Source organism: Plodia interpunctella, chromosome 28 (genome assembly GCF_027563975.2).
Source record: "Plodia interpunctella isolate USDA-ARS_2022_Savannah chromosome 28, ilPloInte3.2, whole genome shotgun sequence".
NCBI classification, from domain to species: domain Eukaryota; kingdom Metazoa; phylum Arthropoda; class Insecta; order Lepidoptera; family Pyralidae; genus Plodia; species Plodia interpunctella.
In genome coordinates, this window is record NC_071321.1 from 1,965,586 (window position 1) to 1,991,458 (window position 25,873).

At 35.8% G+C, this 25,873-nt stretch overlaps 2 protein-coding genes across 6 annotated transcripts in view; one reads left to right on the forward strand and one right to left on the reverse strand.

Moving 5' to 3' along the window:
* Positions 1-461: 461 nt before the first annotated feature.
* Positions 462-11,214, reverse strand: ND-49 (NADH dehydrogenase (ubiquinone) 49 kDa subunit). Its single transcript, XM_053766129.1, has 11 exons — positions 11,055-11,214; positions 10,452-10,567; positions 9,731-9,840; positions 9,052-9,253; positions 8,115-8,302; positions 6,772-6,935; positions 5,168-5,287; positions 3,393-3,522; positions 2,336-2,481; positions 1,510-1,681; positions 462-909 (listed from the first exon to the last, which is right to left on the reverse strand). Exons 1-10 carry the CDS (start codon positions 11,147-11,149, stop codon positions 1,552-1,554), a joined length of 1,401 nt encoding a protein of 466 aa, XP_053622104.1. The 5' UTR covers positions 11,150-11,214; the 3' UTR covers positions 462-909; positions 1,510-1,551.
* Positions 11,215-14,289: 3,075 nt separating this feature from the next.
* Positions 14,290-25,873, forward strand: part of LOC128681865 (uncharacterized protein) — a 43,808-nt gene continuing 32,224 nt past the window's right edge. For 4 of the 5 annotated variants that reach the window (XM_053766130.2, XM_053766133.2, XM_053766135.2 and 1 more), the window contains exons 1-2: positions 14,290-14,478; positions 25,499-25,773. In XM_053766130.2, the coding sequence (XP_053622105.1) occupies positions 25,506-25,773 (268 nt within the window). In that variant the 5' untranslated portion in view covers positions 14,290-14,478; positions 25,499-25,505. Of the gene's footprint in view, positions 14,556-25,498; positions 25,774-25,873 lie in introns of all 5 variants that reach the window. The other variant, XM_053766131.2, reaches the window with a different exon arrangement.

Below are 25,873 nucleotides of genomic sequence, written 5' to 3' on the forward strand. Positions count from 1 at the left end.
AAGCCCTTCTGGCATGATAGCGATCGACACTGTTTAAATGAGTTTCTTTCGGCATTTCTTCTCAGCAGTGGTCGTTCCGAAATGCTAGTAGTTTGCAGCAATGGTTGCTAGTAGTTTAGTAGCGTTGGTAAACATTATTTAATTTAAAATATGACGTGAAAATGTCCCTGTATAGGCCTAATTTCTGAATGATTTGATTGCTTGATTGATTGATTTGAAAATGTCCCTGTAAAGGCCTAATTTCTGAATGATTTGATTGCTTGATTGATTGATTGATTTGAAAATGTCCCTGTAAAGGCCTAATTTCTGAATGATTTGATTGCTTGATTGATTGATTTGAAAATGTCCCTGTAAAGGCCTAATTTCTGAATGATTTGATTGCTTGATTGATTGATTTGAAAATGTCCCTGTAAAGGCCTAATTTCTGAATAAAAGATTTGATTTTGAAATAAAAGAAAACGTCCATTCACATCCATTTATTATACCGTATTTACGTAGCGTATTACAATAGAACTGAATTAGTTGAAAATTTCAATGCAGATATAGATCTAAATGGAAATAACTTATATATGTACAATTTACTACTGTTCAGAGGTTGCGCTTATAAATTACAGGTAAACTCCGGTTTTTCATTACAAGCCTTATTATGTAAACTATGTCATCGTCCAAACAAGTTATGTCATAAATACGTACGTTTATATATTATATATGTGTATTTTTTTGATGTTGCAGCAAATATACCTTAATTTTCAACAAAACTTAACAATATGTACTGTGAAGATTTTTTACATGTTGGACTCGTAAGAAAAATCGGAGTGTAGGTACGTAGAGCGAGAGATCCGATTTTGATAATAAATTTAATTTGAAAATTTTCAAGGTGGCTGCCGGTTTCCGTTCCCTTTGATAAATCTGTAACAACAAAATAAATGACTATTTTATCAATTTATATAAAACTCTTCCGTTACTGAGTGACAGACTGACAGACAGACAACGTCAGCCGAAACTACTGGACGTAGGAAGCTGAAATTTGGCACGTGGGTTCCCTGAGGAGTGTAGGGGAGCACTAAGAGAGTTGTTTACAAAAAAATAATGAATACGTGTTTCACATTTTTCTGAAAATTAATGCTCAACCCCAAAACAAAAGAGAGTGAAAGATTATGGGAGTATGGGACTAATACATTTTTTTTGTCTGTATGTTCGATCGGGTTCACGCAAAAACTGCTGAATGGAAATAACATATGATCCAACTTAAAATCTAGTATAGGTTTAATTGCGATACGTTGCTGAAAACCTGAGATATTGTCAAAAATAAATTACTAGCGCACGCACGTACTAAACGCGGGCGAAGCCGCGGTCAAAAGCTAATTTTATTAATATTGAAAAAATTACAATTGAACGCGATAAGCTCACAAAGTACCGGACGAATTTTCGTATGAGTTCCAACAACAGTGATGAGGACATGTTTTACAGTAATATTAGTTCCCATTAGTAGTGGAATGAAACACCAACCTGCAAACCGCACCTCTCGCTCTACGCACAACAGCTGGCTGTTCATCGGTCAATCTCCCCGAACACCACATCCAAGGTGCCGATGATGGCCACAATGTCGGCGAGCATCGAGTTCTTGCCAATTTTCTCCAGGGCCGCCAAATGGGCGAATCCTGGCGCCTTGATCTTGCATCTGGAATTAGGCAAATTCAATTCTTTATTCAATATAGGATGATATACATCACTTATTGACGAACAAAAAATTACTTAAACTAAGTCTACTGCCGGCTTCCAAAGCGCAGGTGCAGAAGAAGCGGCGCAACAAACTTCACCGCAGCCTTTTCTCCAAGGACGTCAATTAACAAATGTAGAAGAACAAAATAAAAGTATCACGTCTATATCCCTTGCGGAGTTGACAGAGCCATGAGTTGCAAAATTAGAAGGTCTAGCCGCGACTACAATAATTTAGTCTAAAATAAGATTTTATATTATACGGACTAAAATCCTTACATATTATAAAATAAAGTCCTTTGCCGCGTCAGTCTGTTTGTCTGCGATAAACTCAAAAACTACTTCACGGATTTTCATGCGGTTTTCTACAATAGATAGTGTGATTCCTGAGGAAGGTTTCGGTGTATAATTTATTATGTTTAACCCGAGCGAAGCGAGACGGGCCGCTAGTTAATTATAAAAATAAGCTGTTTATTCGCGAGGTCTGTAATAATAAATAAATAAATATATAGTGACAAATCACACAGATTGAGTTAGCCCCAAAGTTCGAGACTTGTGTTATGGAACTAACTCAACTATACTATATTCTATAACATATAAAAACATAATAAATTACCTATAAGGCTTGGAACCACCATCGGACACGAGATAAATCCCGAATTCCCCTTTGGGTGCCTCCACAGCCGTGTATGTGGAGCCCGGCGGCACCTGGTAGCCCTGCGTGAACAGCTTGAAGTGATGGATCAGCGCCTCCATCGAAGTCTGTAAATTTATTTACTATTCGTTACTTTGCTGGTACAAAGGTATTTTTACCAAACACTTTAATTGATCAGTTCTATTGATTGCATAATTTATATATTTTTTTTATTGTCATTATATTATTATAGTATACTGGCTGTTGCTTGCGCTTCGCCCGCGTAAAGATTTCCGCGAGAACAATTATTTTTCCGAGATGAATTGACAAAATTAAGTCAAAATAATTACAAGATAATGACGTTTGAGAACAAATCAAAAGCCACATGACAAATTATAAATCAAGCAAGACTAAACATACCAAAAGAAACAATAAGTCGAATTAAAGTTGATGATCACTGTATAACAAATCCAGAGGAAATAGCCAAATTCATTTAATAATTATTTCATTGACAAAATCAAACCAGAAAAATGAAGTCGAGCCAATATAACATGTCTGCTATTACCCATAGACAACATTCAATGTTTATGGCGCCATGCACCAGAGGAAGTTTATAAAAGGTATGTGACCATATGTTTTTCTCCATACTTCAAACTAGGTACATGTATGCAAAATTTCAAGAGCATTGGTTGCGTAGATTGAGCGTGAAGAGATAACAAACAAATGTACTTTCGCATTTATAATATTAGAATTAGAAATGCATTTTGACTCCAAAAATCGTGACGTCACAGCATCGCTGTCATACAAGCTCCATATATGTATATTTTTTTTGTTGTTATCATTAGAAAAAGTATCTCATTTAATTATGTAACTACATAATAAAAGCAATAGACTCAATTAGTGTTCGCAATAAGAATTCTTGATTTTCGAAAAAACAAATGAAAATTACTCATTTTGCTAATCAAAATATTTTTTTTTAGATTGGCATCAATGTTGAAAATACGACTACGAAGAAGAAGAAGTTTTAAATTGTTATTACCTTCATTTCTTCCCTGGAAGGCGGCGTGAGCTTGGCGTCGTCAGTTTTCACCTCACCGGGAGGCATTTTATTCAAACACTGCTCGATAATACGTAACGACTGGCGCATCTCCTCCACACGGCACAAATATCTGCAATTGGCGAAGTTAAAACTAAATTAGCATTTAATGATTTACCATGTAGGATATTAAGCAAGTATAATAATATATTTTTTATTATTCTGTGTGTGTCTTGTAACGTTTTAAATAAACATATTTCTATTATATTCCGATTTTTTTTGCGAAAAATTGTACATCATTTTTGAAAATAATATAGAGATGAAAAAAATTCTGGAATCGAGCGGGAATTGAACCGGAGGCACTGTCTATTCGGGACAGAGATCTTGACCACTGTACTGTCATAAATAAGAATAGATTCATGCCAGCCTTTTGGGCACTTAGCCGCAGGACTACGCGCTTGATGGACTATGTGTATGTAGGAATAGTATTTTTTTAAATTTCTGATTTTTGGTAACACTGTCAGTAGTTCCTCTATGTCAAAATCAGTTTTCACTGTCTGATTGTTCGTTACGGAACTAATAGGTAGTTAAAATAAAATACTTGGAGCTAAGAATTAGATAATTATATTTTTCTTTGTTCTTACAAATTGGTATAATGAAAAACAGAAATCGAATCGAATGACAGGAAAAAAAAACAATAGAAAAAACTAGATTTGTAGTGCGCGCGCAGGAATAAAATTTAAATTGTCGTGTTCGATAGCCATTGGCTGCCGCGCGAGGGTCGCGGGCGGGACGCGCCTAGTGTTGTGGTGCTGTCTACTGGCGTAGACACTGATGTTATGTAAAATCTTTGTTAAATAAAATCACGTTTGGTGTTACCATAAAACGCAGGCGCATTTCCCGCACTTTCTACAGAAACTGCACCTGGGGTTTTTATTTATTTGAAAAATAAACATGTTTTTATAAGATTCATGTGTAATATTTAATAAATAAAGATCTAACAACGCCAGGTGCTGTTTCTCATTGTTTCACATTGCCCATCAGTTTTTAGTACTTTTAGTGCAATATACATACACATATGTTAACTGATGATATGTGATGTAACTAATATATGAATATAACTTCAAATATTTTTTGTCAATGCATGTAAGTAAATATACAATATTTGTAATTTAATTTCGTACGCTCAGTGGCGGGACTTAGTGTACGTTATTGCAATACATGTGTGGCAACATCTACCACGCCACATGCACAACGGCGCAGATATAAAAAGCCGACCAAACGCAACTAATAACAAGCCACACAAGTGATCCTAGTAGCCTAGACCGCGCAGACAGAGAACGTTTTCGATTTTTCGAATTTCTATTGGAAGCATAAATACAACCTCCGACATGACACCGTCTGCCGCGTGCGGTTCCCCAGGCGCAACACCTAGCCTGGCGGGAAGGTCTTCCCTTTGTAGCGGTCGAGCATAATCACCTGGCTCCCGCTACACATGTCAACCGATTTTAACCCCAGACGTAAAAAGAGTGGTATTATAAGTTTAAAGTGTCTGTCTGTGTATCTGTGGCATCGTAGTTCCCAAACGGATGAACCAATTTTCGTTTAAGTTTTTTTTTTTGTCATAGAAAATTTTATCCCGAGTGTTCTTAGCCACGTTTCATGACAATCGGTTCAATCGTTCAAAAGTTGTAGTGAAATGTATATTGAAAGTCGGGGGTTTTTTAATTTGTCTAACAAATAAATTTGTAAATAAACGAATTTGAATTTGAACTGACCTATCGTAACAATCTCCGTTGGTGCCGATGGGCACATCAAATTCCACGTCTGCGTACGCGTCATACGGTTGTGTTTTACGCAGGTCCCACTTGATACCGGAGCCTCTAAGCATTACGCCGCTGAAATAATAAAATAATTTTAAATATACATGAACAAAACACACAGATTAAGCCCTATAAGACTGATACTTGTGTTATGGGATACTAACTCGACGAGACTATATTTTACTAGATGTAGCCCGGGGCTTCGCTCCCGTGGGAATTTTGAGATAAAATATAGCCTATAACAATCTTGGATAGTACCTTTCTAATTAATGGTGAAATTTGTTCGGTAGTTTCGGAGATTACCCGCCTAAAACATACAAACTCACAAACGCTTACCTCTTTATAATAATAGTATAGATAACATCCTATCCTAATATTATAAATGCGAAAGTAAGTTTGTTTGTTACCTCTTCACACTCCTTAAAGGTACCCTATGTCCTTCTTCCATACTTCAAACAACATCGAGTAGATAAATCGTGGAGGAACAAACAAACAAATTTACTTACGCATTTATAATATTATAGTAGGATTATAAAAATCAAAGGATCGAAAGGTCTCAGGTTCGAATCCTACTCTTGCCACATGAATTTGTATAGCAATCTGACTCATGTATAGTAGTTTTCATCGACCGCCACTTGCTTCCGGTGAAGGAAAACATCGTGAGGAAACCTGAACACTGGTTGATAGTTTAATTCACTAGTGTGTATGCGACAATAGTGTGTAGTCGCAAAAGTCACGTCAGATGCCTTTAGGCGACTTGAATAAAATCTGACTCGAGTGTTAGCAATAACACGCTCGACATGGATGATGTCGAAACAATTTTATTAATAATTTTATTTTTAAATGACTTTAAATTGAAACTTTAAATTGGCAGATTACATTCATACACATCAGTGTGATAATTCTAACGATTAATTTAAAAATAAATCGACGTGTACAATTCAACTGCGGAACGGAAGAGTGATTTATTCAGTGTTGTCACATTCAATACATAGACAAAGCAAAGGGTACCCTAATAGGCCAAGACATCTGTTATCATTGTAGGTGGCGCTAGTTACAATTTTGAGCAATATACAACAATCAGCAAAACACAATGTCTTTCTTCTGTTACTTCAAATTATGTTTGTTTCCATACGATGAACATGTAAAAATCTTAATGTAAATTGTAAATTAACGTTCTGGACGCTGCGACACAAGCGTCGCTTAGTGCAGAGTCCACAGTGCAACTAAATTATAAATTGCAAATCTACCCTCTAAAATGATTCTGTAAATAAACTATTGTATTAACTAATTTTGTACTATTGTACTTTTTTTGGTTAATAATTATTATTATTATTTGTATTTTCTTTTGGGATTCACGGCACTGAGTCCGGTCCTTTGAGAGGCTTGCGTGGGGATATGGATCCAACACGTAGAGGCCCTTTGGAGAGTTTTGATGTTGTGTAGGTTATTATTATTATTTATATTATACAACAAACGTATTTTCAGTCGTTTTTATACATAAATGGTAGTGGTAGGTATGAATGCGAAGGTATTTGAGTGGTGGGTATGTGACATACCTGAAGCCGTAGTTGAGGGCGTCCTGCGCGGACACGAGGCCGATGTCGCGCGTGCGCTGCACCCACAGCCGGTTGCTGGTCAGCACGTCCTCCACCTCGTCCAGTCGCTCGGCGAACTTCTCCGCGAATTCGTAGATGTCGTCCATCAGGCCCAGGGGCATGTCCTGACGAACGAATCCTTTTTTCTTTTCAAAAATTCTAATTTTTTGCCACTAATACATATATGTATTAATTGATAAACAAATAAATCTTTTGTTTCACTCTTCACAAAATAAGGTGCTTATTTCTATGAATTACAAGGCGAGAACAGAGTAAGAGTCGCGTGTTAACTTTGTGAAGAGACTAGTATAATATGAGTGTACGTACGTGTGTGTGTAATGTAATAATGGGGGATATGATAGATATATAACTATATATATATATACACAATAAGGTGTAATCATGTATATTTATACTTAGGTATACTTAGTATATAGGATACCAATTGAGGGATGTGGTTCGCTGATTGGATTCAATAGTTTTTCAGTGTCTAAATAGCAGAGTGCATTTATATAATCGAGACAAGCATTTATTGTAGTCAGATCTTGTGGCATTTAACTGATGCGTTATTTTGATAAGCATGACCTCATGGCGCAGCTAGGATCGGCTCTCGACGAGGGAACTCATCAACGGGTTTTTCCATTTCTGTATGTATCCCATCCCATTATACCCATATACAGTTAGTTTAGTTTTTTACTTCTTCACGCTCAAACGGCCTGGCGAAATTTTATAAAAATTTAATATTGAGGCAGCTGATACCTTGGATTAACACACAGGGTACTTTTCTTTTTAGGGAAATTACGCGATTTTCGTAGGATTTGGTCAATAGATCTGATAGTCAATGGCGCTTTATAAAGTAGATGGCGCTACCGTGCACAGAAACGTAACTATTTTTCTTTTAATAATTACGCGAGGAACACCGCTGTGTGCAACTATTGAATGAAAATAAATAAATAGGGACAAATCACACATTGTGCTAGCCCCAAACTAACTTCGAAACTTGTGTTATGGGACACTAATTCAACGATACTATATTGTATAACATTACATCTATAGATAAACGTAATAAGGGGATTGATTTTTTTTCAAAGGTCTGTGTCAAAAAAGTACCTAAATAATTCAAAAAACGACCATATAAATATTTTTTAAATTCATTTTTGTTTCACATATAAACTATTATCCTGTATGTGTGATGATGAGTGGTGATCCTGATGCAGAAACGCTGCACCAGCAAAGAGAATATGTCCCAGATAATATTGCACATATGATCTGTTCAAGAATCATTCGAGTCAGTCGTCTCTTACCAAGGAAACTCCACCCGGCCTAATATAAGCGGCGTGCATCCTAGCGCCACTCACTCTCTCGTAGAACTCCATCATCTTCTCCCTCTCCTCGAACAGCCAGAAGAAGGGGGTGAGGGCGCCGATGTCGAGCGCGTGCGTGCCCACCGCCATTATGTGGTTGAGAATACGCGTGATTTCCGCAAATAAAGCTGCAAAGTAGACAGAGACAGCTATAGCCTTTATCTTTCATTTCGCTCTAATTAAACTAATATTATAAATGCTAAGCTCTACTTAAACTCATATTATAAAGTCTATCTATCTGTCTGTTCTGCTTTCACGGTTAAACTGCTGGACCGATTTCGATGAAATTTGGTATACTCTTTGGTAGGCTCCCGTTCAAATGTAGGGTAGATTTTTTTTTTCAAAAATCCAATTGACTATAATGGGAAGTGAAAGTTTGTGTTCCGCTTTTGCAGAATAACTCATGCGGGCGAAGCCGCGGGCAATAGCTAGTATAAGATAAATGCGTATCAGTTTGTCCTTTATCCAATGCCAGGTATGAAACACCTCATCTGCCAATTTGTATGAGATGGGTTGGATGAGCCGGGAAGTTATGTATGGAAAATTATCTAATTCAGTTACGCCAGCTTTGGGCTGCAAAGATAAATAATATATCATAAACCATGTTATATGCCTTTAGGAGACTTGAACAAAATCTGACACTAAACTAGTAAAGGAAGGAGAAACTACAGTGAACTTTTGGATGTGTCTTACAAATTCTCATCCAGTCATTCAAAGTAAAAGAGGAACTACAGTAAACTTTTGGATGTGACCTACAGTTCCTTCTCCAGTTATTCCATCATAGTAAAAGAGGAACTAGAGCAAATTTTGGATGTGACTTACAGTTCCTCATTGAATTGAGCATTTTTTAATCTAACACAAATTAGAATGTACTTACTGCGTATATACTTGGCCCGGGGTGGAATATCAATATTAAGTAGTTTCTCCACTGCCAAACTGTAGCACTGCTCGTTGCACATCATAGACACGTAGTCCAGGCGATCGAAGTATGGTAACGCTTGTGTGTATGTCTTATATTCAATAAGCTTCTCAGTTCCTCTGTGTAGGAGCCCTATATGTGGATCAGCTGCGCGGACAGTCTGAAATATGTATTATTATGAATCAATAAATTATTTATTCAAATTTTGAAAATAAAGAAGCCAAGTTATATCTGGTCTTGAAGTATGTCTGAAAATATATAGATCTTCTATGTATAAATTAATAATTAATGTATTCAAATTGTTAAAATGAGGAAGTCTAGGCTTGCTTTGAACTTTGGTTTTTAAAAATATGCATGAGATTCCCACATATTCCCACATATATACATATATTAGGACACACAGATTGAGCTAACCCCAAAGTAAGTTCCAGAATTGTGTTATGCGATACTAACTCAATAATAGTATATTTTATAACAAATACATATATAAATAAACATTCAAGACCCGGGCCAATCAGAAAAAAAGATCATTTTCCATCATAACCGGACCGGGGATGGAACCCTGGAGCTCTCGGTTCAGAGGCAAACACTTTACCACCGAGGTATTCCACGCCATGGTAGTAACAATAAAGCATACTTCTCCATCTAGCTCAAGAACGAGCCTCAAGACGCCGTGTGCAGCCGGGTGCTGCGGGCCAAAGTTCAGGATCATGTTGCGGACCTGCTTCTGGACCGGTGTGATCACACCTGCAACACACAAGTTGTAATACTCTAGGGTTACTGGTATAACTGTATATATGTCAAGTTATATATATTTAGTTCACGGCAATACGGGTGATATATATGCTGTTGAAAACATTGTACATTTTGAAGTTCTGAATTATGTAATTAATTTTTCTTTTGCTAAGTTTTAGTTGTGGAAAATGAATAATTCAACTAAAGAACATATCAACATTGGTTTTTTAATTACCTAAATGTGGGCAAACCTAGTAAAGTACAAAGATAAGATACTTGTGTGTATACTATGTAATTATAAAGTAGTTGTGGAAAATGAATAATTCAACTAAAGAACATATCAACATTGGTTTTTTAATTACCTAAATGTGGGCAAACCTAGTAAAGTACAAAGATAAGATACTTGTGTGTATACTATGTAATTTATTTTATAATTACATAGTAACAAGTTTAAAGAATACAAATTATATTGTATTACATTGCCCTTGTTATTATTATTTCCTGGCTGCAATGACGGAGGAACTGAGCTTTACAAATTGTACTAATAAATTAAAAATATCTAACGATGGATCACTACACAAGATGCCCATTACAGCTGCGGCAGCTGATGATTATACACTCACTGTTATATGGTGGGTGCTGCATGAGCGATGTAACGTCATCTGGGTACATGACAACCCCTTCAAACTGCTTCACATACTCCGCATCGGGCGACCATCTGTGGCCCTGGCGGTTTGAGCTGGAAAGACATATTTTTTTATTACAAGGTATAACTTTAATGAATGATAACCTTACTTGAAAAATTACTAAATGGAAATGATTTTTTCTCTATAAAATATATAAGCAAACAGACAAATAATAAATGACAATTGAGATATTAACCTAAGAATATGAGAGTCTGACTAAGTAAAGCATATATATGAGTACACCAGCTTCTCTCCGCTAGGTACCGATACACAAATATATACAGATGTAGTTGTTTGTGTCTGTTTTTCAATACTAATTAGAACCGATACAAAATGTCAAAGTGTTTGAGGTTATTCAATTTCCACAAACAGTGGGTAAATTAATAATTTTTAAATACTCGCTTCTCAAAGAATGTTATATTCACTTCTATTTTAAGTAATATTTTATTTATTTAAATAACGATAACAAAGCTAAATAGAACATTACGTAACTGGAACCACAACAATGTTTAAAATGTAAATTTACTACAATGTACTCACTTCACATTATGTATAGCTGGGATGTTGTTCAGCAGGGCCTTGTTAGCGGTAAAATTAGCTGATTTTCGCAACAGAACATTCATTAATGAGGCCATTTTCAGGCCGAAAATAAGGTTGTATTTTTTATCCTGAAATTACTACAATAAGTTTTTGACAAATGTCAGCTGTCAGCATTGATCGAACTTCGCCAGGTACGTTCAGAAAAAAAAGCATACAATTATTTCCTTTCGGGTTACAGTGAGGAATTAATAGTATTTCTATTCTTTTACATCGTTATTACATCTAAATCATAATATAATAGGTAAACAGAAATATTTGACTTTGACCACTTATGTCATCGATTTATAAAGACTATCGACAAAGACATATGTACGTAGATTTGACAACAAATGAATCGATCTAGAGGCAACACTAAACTGAGACGATCACACGTCATTCGAGACGCTTCGTTTCCGTTTCCGCTCTAAAGTAGGCAGGTATAATCAAAATTGTTTTCAAATCCAAATTTTCCGTAAAAACTTTCAATAAATGTCCTTTTGTACACTTCTACAGTTTTAGAAAATGAAAATATTATACAATTCTATATAATCCTATATAATATAATGAAAAAAGAGATTATCACAAAGCACTTTGTGATAATGTCTTTTTTTATTTTTCATAAAATTTGCCGCCCTTGGCAATTTTCATATGCTTATGTAGATGAGAGAAAGAAAGGAAAGTGCAGTCAACTTCCAAACTTTGAATCTGATACAAATACTAGCCATTTACCTCATAATCTAAGGTAGGTACTGTAACTCCTTTTTTACCGTGTTTTAAATCAAATAAATTAATTTAGACGCGATACACATCAATAAACCAATAATGCAGGTGTAACCTACGTCTACGACCAAATATAGAAGATTTTCTAATAATATTTCTTCTATTTTAGGCGAAATGAAATATTGATTGGCACGTGTGCTGTACGACGTCATCATTGAATACTGAATACTCATAATCCCTGGAATCGTCAATACCATGCCACGTAACAAGTCCCGCGGCAATATGTAGAACTAGTAATAACAGTTAGGCTACTTTGTTGTTGTGAGCGATAGTAGCGCCGCCGTCTGATCTAATTCACGCGGCGCGGATTGTAGTTGAATATTTCATTATTTGCGTGTGATTCTTACACCCCCTAGTTACTAGTTTTTTATTTATACAGTTTATTTCTTGTTTTTCATATTTTTATTACAACATCATCCTGCTTATAAATGTGAGACAGCATAAATATTTCAAACAAAACAACTTTTAATTTTAAAAATATCATTGGATTTAAAAAGTCTTAGTTCTGTACATATGTTTTTCACAAGAACGCACCTAGTGGTCGATGGTTTCATCAGGTACAACTTTTTTTTTGTTACGACGTTTATTTTTTCAAATAATTCATCCAAAGAAATTAGTTAGTATTTTTTTATCGATCTGGCCGAATCACATCTTGTACCGGTCAGAATAAAATAAAAAAAGATCCAATAGAACTTCTGCATTCAGTAATATAATGGCACATAAATCAAAACATACAAGACGCATCGCATTTCATTCCTGCAACGTCACGGACATGACGATGACTAATCTCGTGTTGGACTGAAACAGAGCTATTTCAGAATGGCCCGTATTGGCCGGTCGTTTAACCAAACGGCTTCCACCCCATCGTCACTATCGTGTGAGTAGTGACATATGACGTATACCTGTAATGAGCGCATCACCCAGTACTTCCAGCGGTCAAGCTAGTGTTTGATGAATATCGATAGTTTCTAGTAACAGACAGGCAGAATTTTTCGTCACTCAGTTGATCACACAATTATTTTTCAACCTTAAAATACCGGGTGTGAAGGCCCAGTGTGTAAGTAATGGTTAGGTACTCAGTGAATGGAAGTATACCTAAGTGAGTGGTTTTTACAATCCGTAAATTTTCTTCAGGAAGGAATCATTTCCAGAATCAATCAATATATATAAAACTCTTTCGTTACTGACCGAGTGACTGACTCACTGACAGACAACGTGCAGCTTAAAGTACTGGGCGTAGGAAGCTGAAATTTGGCATGTGGGTTTCCCTGGAAATTTTACCCCGAAGGGGGTGCAATACTTTTATAGAAAGAAAGAAAGAAAAATATTTTATTTGATATCACAAACTTAAGTATTTATATAAAGGATTTCACGATTTGGGCGTATTTGTGTATACCAAAAAGGCTTCCTCATAGCATAATGTTGCGGTGATAACCACAACGCTGGTCTTCCGAGGACACCTTTACAAAATTAAAATTATATAACTACTTAAAAGTTTAAAACAAAAATATAAAACAAGCACACTAGGGAGGCGCTACACTGTATCTAAGTGCTTAATGCAATAAAATTTACAAGGTATAAATAATTAAACAATATATAAATAGGTATATATAGTATTTATATGAAAGTTCTACACCGTTGAAGTTATTAGTGACTTGAAAATTTGGATTTTAGTTGTTTACAACAAATTAATGAATACGTGTTTACGATTTTTCTGAAAATTAACCTTCAAACCCTGTCAAAAGGGGGGTGAAAGATTGTATGGGACATAATACAATTTTCAAGATAAGAAGCTGAAAATTGGTAAACATAATCGTTGTAGTAAATTAAATAAATGGTAGATATTTGTAAAATAAGTCAGAAGAAAAAGCGCCGGCAGGTTCATTAAAAGTCGCGATATTATCAAATTTGACGCGGGCGAAGGCGCGGGTGAAAGCTAGTCATCCATAAAATAAACATTGCCACAGTACAGATTAATGATTTTATGATCAGATAGGAAAACTAATTCTTGTCTTCTGGTTAAATTTTGAAAATTGTAATGACATGACAGAGTGGCTGCACCAGTCGAAACGCTCTGAGGACCACCCAGGTACGGAAGTTAAGTCAAATGGTAATTAATTTAATAAATTGTACACACACATACCAGTGTTGTAAATAAAATACTTACTTACAAATCTCGATCTGCGGCTGCGGTGATCACTAACAATCAGGTGAGCCGCATGCATGTTTATTTGCACACTATATATAAAGGTAATTTACGTATATTGTTTACACAAAAAAGTATCCATGTAATATAATATACTTTTATCCAAATGTATAGAACCAATCGATAAAAGTCCATGTCGATACATTAGCAACACTAGCTCATTACTGAATACCGCGGCCATCTTTGGATGAATTATTTGAAAATCGAATGCCGGCGGAAACGCGCGTTTCCACCTGTGATGTCGCGCGGGAAAATCTTGCGAATGGACAATAATTTATTTTTTTCAGTATCATTAAGTGCAATTTAGAAAAATGTACCCTAAGTGCCAGTATTAAAGTGTAAAATTATGTGACCGTGCGAGTTTATATTTTTAATTCTAAATGGCTGTGATCGATTCATGTAAGTCCAAATTACTGTGTATAGCTATAATAATCCCCAGCGTTAGTAAATTGATTTTACCTCGATGTAACTTCCACGTAAGTAATTAAAGCACGAATATAATAGCATAAATCTAGGTATCAGTTTTTATTAGATACATCATCAAGGTAAATAAACAATCTGCAACAAGAATTAAGACTATATAATTCCTACTTATATGTATTAATGCTTAATATCCGAAATTTTTATCCGTTTCAATTTTGACTATGATTGTGCCACTTTTGGAACATTTGCTCTTGTGTTGTCTTGGACCTGGCAGAAGCTGTAAACTGAAGAAGTGCTGGCTTGATGTCAAGGAATCATCCTTGACATCAAGCCAGCTCTTCTTGAGTATATCAATGCGTGACAATGGTCTACCTACTAAGGATACCGAAGGTTATGCGAAGTGGACAAGGAAAAGTAGGAAAGCGGACCCTTAGCTCTAATGCTTTACGGTTGAAGAAGAAACCGGAAAAATACTCAGATGAGAGAGAAGTGTTGTTCAATGAAGACTATACTAATTAGGTACCTTTTTAAACTTAATCACCAAGAAATGGACTCAAAAATTGCTATACAAACTACTTAATCACTGAAAAGAGTAGGTACATAATGTTTTTGTTTTTGTAAAATAAATACATGACTAGAAATCACTATGACGACGTCAATCAATCGTCAATTTTTCTATGCTTCTAAGTTCACCTCGTATTTTCCATGTGATGTACCTCTAAGTATCTTTAAATCACTTTAATGTATCGAAATCATGATACAAGATACAGTTTTGAACAAGACATCAGGAAAGATGTGCAATAGGCGCCCCTTATCGCTAGCGCAATCTCTTTAATTAGTTACGGAAATCAAAAGAACACATTTTCTAACCAATAAAACACTAGGGGGCTACCACGAAACAAATTCACCGTAGCACGTCATTGTTTCACATTCTCCATTTACGTTAATACGTGCTACGTGTTTGCAATGTTATGTAGTAGACCAACTTAGCGGTTTTTACCATCAAGTATTCGTCATGACTGAGGGTCGTGGTCATTACATGGAATGAAACACACGTAACAACTTTCTTGGCATTATTTATTGAGTGGTTTGCCATTGCCTTCTCCATTTCACACACAAGTTAATAATCAACAAGTGTGCAGGATTCCTCACGATGTTTTTCCTTCGCCGGAAGCAAGTGGTGGTCGATGAAAACTACTATACATGAGTCAGATTACAAACGTATACAAACTCATGTGGCACGAGTAGGATTCGAACTTGGGACCTTTGGATCCGCAGGCGGTTGTCTTAACCATTACACCACCACCGCAAGTATAAATAACCACATTTAATAAAAAACCATTTCAATGATCTAATGCATTCGCTTATGTGAAAATAAAAGCAAACAATGAATGTTATTGTCCGCTGAACATAAACAGATACGTACAGTTTATATAATAAAATAAACCATCTGTTTAATCTGACAAAATTGGAAAATACATCTTACTAGTCGTATATATTTTCTCTTATAACTAATTTCACGTCGCAATTGCGTTGTTCCGTTTATTTAATATTTGTTAAATACTAGCTGCGCCCAGGGGCTTACTCCCGTGGGAATTACGGAATAAAAAGTACCCTATGTATTATTCCAGGTTATATTCTACTCGTGTACCAAATTTCATAATAATCCATCCAGTAGTTTTGGCGTGAAATAGTAACAAACATACACACATACATCCACACAAACTTTTAAAATGCATTTATAAAATTAGTGGGATACTTAAAACGGGTATTAAACGCGCACGTAACTTTATTATATCGGACGTTACGACCCGTGATAACACGGTTCGAAACGGTATAAAAAAGTACCTAAGTAGTTCTTCTTCATAGTTGTGGTCATTACGAGGAATGAAACACACACAACAACATTCTTGGCATTAGTAATGGAGTGGTTTGCTATTGCCTTCTCCATTTCACACAAAAGTCAATAATAATCAACCAGTGTGCGAGTTTCCTCACGATGTTTTCCTTCGCCGGAAGCAAGTGGTGGTATATGAAAACTATAAAACATGAGTCAGATCGGTATACAAACTCATGTGGCACGAGTAGGATTCGAACCTGGGACCTTTTGATCCACAGGCGTCTTAACCATTACACCACCACAGGCGTCTTAACCATTACACCACCACAGCTTCACATAAGTAGTACTACATGTTATATTACCATGATCCCGGTGTCAATCGAGGCTGTAGCGCTCCGGGGCCGGTGTCAGCGTAAAAAAACAAACAATAAAAAAAGTTAAAATTGTTAAAATTGGCGCTAGTTTGAATAAGAATATACCATTGCCCACCTATATAATAATTCTAAAAATCGTAAATAAGCCTCTTCACACGAGACCGGTTTTTTATATGTTGATATTCGTTAGCGTGCGAATTATATCGAATAACGAAGTTGAGTACTAAATAGAATGTTTAACAAATTAACACATTGGTCTTACTTTTCGTCACTAGCTCCTTATATATAAATACAATTCGTGTAAATTTCTCCGGAAAATAATATACTATGGTAACGCGCCTGTCTTGTCAAATCGGATGTGGATATTTTAAATTTATTAACCACATCGTGTCCACAAAGAAGTTATTGGGGTTTGAAATTGGCCTGAATATTATTACTTCGAAAAATAGACCGCGGTGACGCAGTGGTAAAATGGTTTCGATCCCCGGTCGGTCATGATGGAAAATGATCTTTTTCTGATTGGCCCGGGTCTTGGATGTTTATCTATATAATATGTATTTGTTAAAATATAGTATCGTTGATTTAGTATCCCATAACACAAGTCTCGAACTTACTTTGGGGTTAGCTCAATCTGTGTGATTTGTCCTAATATAAATATTCGGACGCCCGTGCCGCTTTTTTGCTCGACTTGGCGGGGGCACTTTGGCAGATTTTCCTGTGTAGTACTGACTGGATATAAAATAAAATGCATAAAGATATTTAAAGATCATTGTAACATTTGGTTGGCGAGTAAATAATATGAATATGAATAAATAAATAATTAAATGTTACTTTATTTGAGCAGTATTATTAACAACGAGATTTACATTTTTTTCGGTATATTAGAAATTAGCGGCCCGCTCCGGCTTCGCTCGAGTAACATAAGAAATTATACTTTTAAACCTTCCTCAGGAATCACTCTAGCGATTGGTGAAAATCGCATGAAAATCCGTGCAGTAGTTTTTGAGTTTATCTGGAACAGACGGACGCGATAGAATACTCTTTTATATTATGTAAGGATACTTTTTGACTCCTAAATTTGTGACGTCACAACACTTAACTCTCATACAAGCTCCATATAAAATGTTGTTTTTGACATGAAGAAAGAGGTATTTTATTATGTCTGTCTGTCTCTAAAGGCCATGAATTGCATGTAAACTACACTCACGGAATTAGTATCCGGTTCTCCGGTAATCCGGTTATCATAGAGAAGACCAAAACGTGTGACGTCACGTTAATCTATGGTTCATTCATGGTTTATTACAATTGTTCTGAGAAAAATCTCAGAAATAATGTATTGAATTGAATGAACGATGGATGCTTACGAGGCGCAGTCCGGGGACAGCATTAAAAATAAAACTTAAAATGAACTTTCGGCCATGGATTTAACGGAGTACCTACTAATTCCTGAGTTTCGGCTGTTATTTTACTAAAACCGATAGTAGAATGGTCAACATTGGTTGATAAACACCCAGTGTTACCAGCCAACAGGAGACAGAGCCTCTTTTTCTTTACATTCTTGACAGACTGTATATGAATGAAATTGTGTGTATATCGTTACGTCCATACTATTAACCTTATCCTAAAGTCCTTACCGCGTCTGTCTGCTCTGTTTGCGATAAAAACTAAATACTGCACAGATTTTCAGGCGGTTTTCACCAATAAGTAGAGTGATTCGCGAGGAAGGTTTAGGGGTTTAATGTATTATGTTTTTACCCTAGCAAAGCCGTGGCGGGCCGCTTACTATAGTTTTCTCTTTATACGGTTACGAATTAATTCGATTTCCCCCGCAAGTTATAATTGTGACTGCTCCATTTCTTTCCGGCTTTGTCCCGCGATAAATAATTCTAAATTAATATTACCTTGTTATACCCCATCTCACTACTATTTTACGCCTACGCAAGTGTTGGGGAGCCACTTTCAGCGGCGCACGTGTACACTATACTTACGTCATAAAAATGGCTAATTCGTTTTCATTTCATCAAAAAATACACTTGACTAGCAAATGCCATTACTGTCAGTGCACATAGTACATAGTAGTAGACGACCTGCATGCTTTATAAAATAAAAATACCTAGAAATAATAATACCTAACGGAATTTAAGCACATACGGGGTATGAAATATACAAAATAATATTCTAGAAACATCAATATATCTTTTTTAATAAATTCCTTATTACTAACATTTAATTATCATACCATTTAAACGTAATATAAATAAAATAATATATAAAATGAATAGAATTATAGAGTTGAGAGCTTGGTGAAATATATTTAAATAAATATAAATATTTATTTATAACTTAATCTGTGTCATTTGTCCCTATATATTTATATAGGGACAAATGACACAGATTAAGTTAGCCCCAAAGTAAGTTCGAAACTTGTGTTCTGGGATACTAACTCAACGATACTATATCCTATAACATATACATGTATAGATAAACATCCAAGATCCAGGTCAATCTGAAAAATGTTATTTTCATGTTGACCTGATTCGGGATTCGAACCCGGGACCTCCAGTGTAACAGTCCGGCATGATGACCATTCATATCTCCTTCGTTATTACGATTTGTGTTAGGAAAACACTTAGATTTTTTTTTGCAATTATTGATCATAATTACATTTGCGCGCGTGAATATTCCGCTTTTTTACGTTCCCGTGGGAATTCCGGGAAACCGTATTCCGATCTCCGCCACAGAGGCCCCACCTCACCTGATCACATATTGATTTCCTATGATTCTCAGACCTGCTTTCCATCAGGCGTGGGTGGAACTGGACATGCCTTTCAAAACTAGTTCACGTCAATATTGTTATTTCTGGAATATTGTGAGGGTGGTCGTTGTCAGGTAGCTCATCCCAATCCCATCAAATAATATTTATAAATGTGAAAGTAAGTTTATTTTTTTTTGTTGCCTCTTCACGCATTATCTACTGGACCGATTGTTATGAAATTTGATACACGAGTAGAAAATGTCCTGGAACAACACATCCCGTGGGAATTTCGGGATAAAAAGTACCCTTACTTTTTATCCCGAAATTCCCACGGGAGCGAAGCCCCGGGACGCAGCTAGCTGTACATAAATTTCACTCTGAAGACTTTGTAAGGGTCATTCCTAGGCTGCGGTTTATCAGCTGCCAAAAGACCTCGCGCTACACACACGAGAGAATATTTAGTGGCCCTATTATAGGGCGGATACACACGCTGTAGGAGATTGAGTATTGTCGTTTTAGGACTGGTCCATTCTGTGTGTATTTTCACGGTAGGTACGTACCGGCGGCGCCATCACGTTAATCTAGAAATTTTAATTTCAGATCTTGTAATTAGACCAAGAATGACAAGTGTATATTCATTATGCACTAGAACTCTTTGTTTGGTCGGCCTACTTAATTAGTTTGTTTCAACTTTTCCTTGTTTATATTAAAAATATAATTGTGTCCGTGAGAAAAGTCACATGGCTGGTAAAAAAAAAGGTCTACACGATACATACGAACACGTAGCGCGTCACTAACATCCCACATGCTGTCGTATCGTGTATATGCATCGTGTAAAAAAGAGAGAACGTGTGTTTTTTGTTTCATGGTAGCCCCCCAATTTTCTAAGTAAAGCTCTTTCTTCCGAGAACATGTTAAACAATCGTCAAAGTACTCATTATTGACTTTTGTTAAGTTACGGAAGAAATGCCACGTCTCGTAAAACAAATAGCAATAGTTCCATACAAATAGAGAGGTTTTTAATACGTTTACAAATACAACATTTTGTATTACAATATTTTGTAACACGTCATTACGTGTTACACCAACGATTAACATCACAGTCGTCAGTATGCACATCACTAACTTAATGATTAACATCACTAGTCGTCAGTATTCACATCACTAACTTCTACTTTTGTCTCTATACTTTCCGTCCGCCGCAATCATGCGAATTGTCGCGTTCAGTATTTTGTGTACAATTTAACAAGTAATAAATACTTCTAACCTTAATCAGTGTACATTAACTTGTAGTTTACATATACATATAATATATTGCATACAAAAAACTCATACTACTGAAAAAAGAACTGGTTACACAACAGTAATAAACTTCCGATCGACCAAGTAATGAAAGAAAACTAGACACATCCTGTCCGTCTGTCCGTTTAACTAATGGTACTTAGATATCAACATATGACTGTAACTAGTAGCCTATTGCGTGTAAGTTATGTATAAGCATATATACTTTTTACAATTATAACGTTCACCGGCTGTCATTTAGTTTTCAATCTTCGATTTTAAAGAATTAGTTCTACAATTCAAATTCCGTCACCAAAATGTAGCCTGTGAGATAAGGTCGCGCCCGGGGGCCCTTCTATAAATGTGTAGGCCTGAGATATGCGAAACCTTTGGCTCTCTGTCGTGTCATAAAATAACATTACACGATATGTAAACATGGTACGAACATAAATATATACATTTAGTGTCATAAATATATAAATTTAGCTTCAAATTTTATGGTTTCGTCCCAATCCTTGGTGTCCGGAAGCCAAGGCTATAAAGAATATTTCGAATTTAAAAAAATAAATAAATAACTACTCAGGCACAGATTACATAATACCCCAGTAACTCAGGATATTATAAATGGTACCTACGTAACATAAGTAATAGGTGTTTAGTAGAAACGGTTAGAAGAAAAGACTATCGATGTACCAGAGTAGTGACGGAGTGGAGGCCGAGACAGGGACAGAGACCGATTGGTAAACCACCAGCTGCTGGTCAGATTACGTTGTTCGGGTCACGGGAAAGCGATGGATGAGACTGGCACAGGACCATAAGAAGTGGCGCGAAAAAAACTAGACTCAGCAGATGTAGGCTGAAAATGAAGTCTAAAATAGCATTCCGATTGGTGTATCTCAAAAAATCAATAAACTGAGTCGTTACCTTCGACAATAACCAATAAAACGCGCACTTTGATGTTGAACAAGCGTGTTTAACTGCAATACGCATCTGTTTTGGATCGAAAATAAAATGGCGCTTGGAATGGATTATAGTTACATCGAAATATAAATGTTTTATTGCCAAAATATAAAACACCACAATACAAAACAGACAAAAAAACATACAGATAGCAAAATGAGAATAACAAAATAGTGGGACATTACAGGAAAGATATAAATTCACGTAAAACTAAGCAGAATTGTCTCAAATGATGTGCTGTGAGTTTCTCTTGGCAAAGATCTATTCAGCATATTTGTACAGCACTCGAGTCGATTTTAAACATAAATAAATAAAATATAAATAATGAAAAAAATGTATAAACATACCTAAAAATGTATAAATATTCTTATTATGTATTTGTATTTTGCTTTATAATTTTAAAAGCCCATTCGGTGAGGCGATGTTGAGATCACCTTTACTTAGAAAGAATGTCTAGACTTTGTGATGGACCGAGACGGGTGGAAAAACAAGCGGAGACCTTTGCCCAGCAGTGGGATACGTCACCTAAAGTTTAAAAATATATAATTTATCTATGGTAGATACCTTTTTTGTGACGTCTTAGAAGGAGAGAAAAGGCTGTGTTGCTGTTCTTTGCGCCGCTTTTTCTTCACCTGCGCTTTGGAAGTCGGCGGTAGTTTTTGACGTCAATAAGAGATTACCATTTAAGTTAAATAAAGGATTTTCAATTTGACGTTCTAAGTATATAAAAACCCAAAACTCGTAATTCTATTTAATAACTTAAAAAATATAATTAAATTGTTTAATTTATAGATAACTAGCCGCGCTCCGGGGCTTTGATCCCGTGGGAATTTCGGGATAAAAAGTACCCTAAGTGATAATCCATGTAATATTCTACCCGTGTACCAAATTTCATAACAATTTATTCAGTAGATTTTGCGTGAAAGAGTAACAAACATACGACACTTACATCTTCACTAACTTTCGCATATAATGTTAGTAGGATGTAGGTAAAATAAAGGTTCTGTAGAATTAGAGATGTGATAACACCCAGTAGGTATTTTCGAGATTTCTTCCAATCCACCTATGCCAGAATTACATAAGAATAATATTTTATAGCTTTGGTAAACATCATTTAATTTAAAATATGACGTGAAAAAGTGTCTGTGAAGGCCTAATTTCTGAATAATGATGATTTTATTTGAATTGAAAACGAACATTTAACAGTCTAACAGCACTAATGGCAGTTCATAAACCCTACATAAATGCCGTTAAAAAACAACATTTAGTCTGAAGAATCGCTAAAATAACCCTATTTGTTCAGCCGGCCAATCGATCGTCATTAATATTTCACCGCCCATCGTGGGACAGGCCGCGTGTGTTTGTGCTTTACCTAACGCTAATTTATAATCTGTCAAGGTTGATGAGAAAGCATGTAGCTTGTTCCCTAGGGAGAATTTTCCCACTCTTGGAGCTACAATAGCATAGACAATAATATTTATTTGCCTTTTAAATCCTAATCCTAACTAATATTATAAATGCGAAAGTAAGTTTGTTTGTTACCTCTTCACGTTCTATCTACACAACCAATCTTCTTAAAATTTTGCATAGGTACACATAGTTTGAAGTACGGTGAAGGACTAGGTAATTACCCTATATGTCCTTCACCGTACAACCGTACATGCCGGAAAAATAACTGCTCCCATGAAATATCACGAAGACGCGGACAAAAGCTGGTTTCTCATAAATTTTAAAATTTACTTTTAACTTACTTATTAAAAGATGCAAAAGCTTGTGATGTGTGCAAGAAACACACGCTTCTTACTCTTTTACGAAAAATGTATTGGACGGATTGTTATAAAATTTGGTACACATGTAGAATATTACGTGGAATAACACATAGGGTGCTTTTTATCCCGAAATTACCACGGTCTGAGGCGATAAAGTATGAAAGCAGATCTTGAGCTCAGACGCTCAACAGCTGAGGAACAGAAAGAAATAAAAACATATTCTAATTTCATTTCAGCTAATCTTTTAAACAGTATTATATTACGTACTCATGTTTCGTAGAAACAAATACTCTTATCATCATCAACAGCCATTCAGTCAAGCCTGGCTTACGGCTGGATAAGGAGTTTGGGCCACGACCCACCAAGCGGGCCCACTGTGGATTGACTGGTTTCTACGACTAAAGTTTTACAACCATCAGGAATTATAAATTTGACCTGTATAGTGGGCAGTTGTGAGGTAACAGTTGATCAATATAATGAAGGTGTATGGGCGACCTCTCTGTCATCGAATGATAAAGTTAGGGTTGTGTGGACAGCGGTTCCGTGAAATAAATATTAAAAACAAATTTTCATCATTCTATAAATTAACTTGGGGCAAAAATTCATTTTTTTTGTATGTTTTTAACGCGATAACTTTCAAACTATTGGTCTGATTTTAATGAAATTAAAAAGGTATGTAGGATCTTTCAATAGAATTTTTAAGATTGTTGGGCATCAAAATCGGTTGAGTAGTTCGCGGCAAACAACTAGTTTATTATATTTACTGTCTAGAGCGGTGGTGTAATTAAGATACCTGTGTGTGAACCGAAAGGTGCCAAATTGGAATCCTACTCGTGTCACATGCCAATCTGACTCATATATATTAGTTTTCATAATCCAACCCTTGCTTCCGGTGAAGGAAAACATCGTGAGGAAACCAGCACACTGGTTGATTATTAACTTGTGTGTAAAATTTTGTAAAATACCACTTATAAGTACCATTAATACCAATAACATCAATAGTGCAAAGAAAGTTGTGTTTTATTCCACGTTTTAACCACGACCCTCAGCCATATGATGATGACCCTTGTTGAAGACATTATATATATGTACAATCAATTTTTGGTTATTGAGGTCATTGAAAAAAAAGGTTGCGGTGAAGTTTGTTGCGCTTGTGTGTGTCTTACTTTGAAAGTCTGGAGTAGAGCTGTTGTATTGACGTGTGAATAATATGTATTATGTACATGTGTGTATCATCAATATGTATATATCATCCTAAATTGAAGAAAGAATTTCGAAAAATTTTTTGTCCGCGTACTTAATTTAAAATTACATTAAGTATATTACGTACGATTCATACTGAAATAGTCCTTATAATAATGAAAACAAAACCTTCGTGACAATTTAATAAAATTGGTACTAGAATGAGCAAAACTTGATACGTGCAAAAAATTCGTAAGATCATTTTGCAATTAGATTTTTTTCTACCAGCTCAAAGTAAAAATTAAGCAAACAAAAAATTGGTTTTCACGTTAATAACATCAATTATTTATCATTTTTATAAGGTATTAGCGTCTCGCCCCTTCGGCTTCGGCTTCGCTCGGGTAAAACCATAATAAAAAGTAGCCTAAGTCTCTTGAAGGCTTCGCCTATCTCTGTGCCAAATTTCATCAAAATTGGCCCAGTAGTTTTTGTATTTATTTACAAACAAACATACAAATCTTTCCTCTTTATAATGTTAGTATGGACTAGCTGCGCCTACTAGGAAGGCATGACGTAGTTTTCATTAACCACAAAAAAATGCATTGTTCATTTTTATATTCAACTAGATGTTGCCCGGGGCTTCGCTCCCGTGGGAATTTTGAGATAAAATATAGCCTATAGCAATCTTGGATAATGCTCCTTTCTAATAGTGACAGAATTTTTGAAATCGGTTCGGTAGTTTCGGAGATTACCCGTCTCAAATATAAAAACTCACAAACGCTTACCTCTTTATAATAATAGTATAGATAACTTCAAGTCGATTTTTATTTCACAGAACAAACATGGAAAATGGTTACGAAGAGGACATAAAAAAGACAGTATCTAAGCTCACTACATATCGCGTTCGGCCTTTTAACCAATTGGAGAAGCTTGGCCAAGGTTTGGAGAAGTTCAGCCAAGGTTTGAAGGTTGGCCCAACGTTGGACCAACATCGTTCGGTGTTGGACAGAGTCAGTTACGAGAGTGAAAGGAATCGATTGAGTCAAAGTCATAGCGAAGCTTCTTCGAGAAGGAATAGTGATGATGGGAGAAAAAGAGACGGCTATAGAGGTATGTGAAAATTGTGATACATAGTTTTTTATGGGTTCCGTATTCAAAAGATTAAAAAGGCAACTATATTTATTTGACCACCTCTGTGGCGTAATGATCG

What these genes read in the sequence shown, in the direction of transcription:
- ND-49 (XM_053766129.1), bottom strand. Translation starts at nt 11,149, where the DNA reads ATGGCCTCATTAATGAATGTTCTGTTGCGAAAATCAGCTAATTTTACC. An exon ending in GCAGCACCCACCATATAACA is followed by an intron (nt 9,841 to 10,451) that starts GTGAGTGTATAA and finishes TGTGTGTTGCAG; the next exon opens with GTGTGATCACACCGGTCCAG. An exon ending in GCCCTCAACTACGGCTTCAG is followed by an intron (nt 5,288 to 6,771) that starts GTATGTCACATA and finishes TTATTATTTCAG; the next exon opens with CGGCGTAATGCTTAGAGGCT.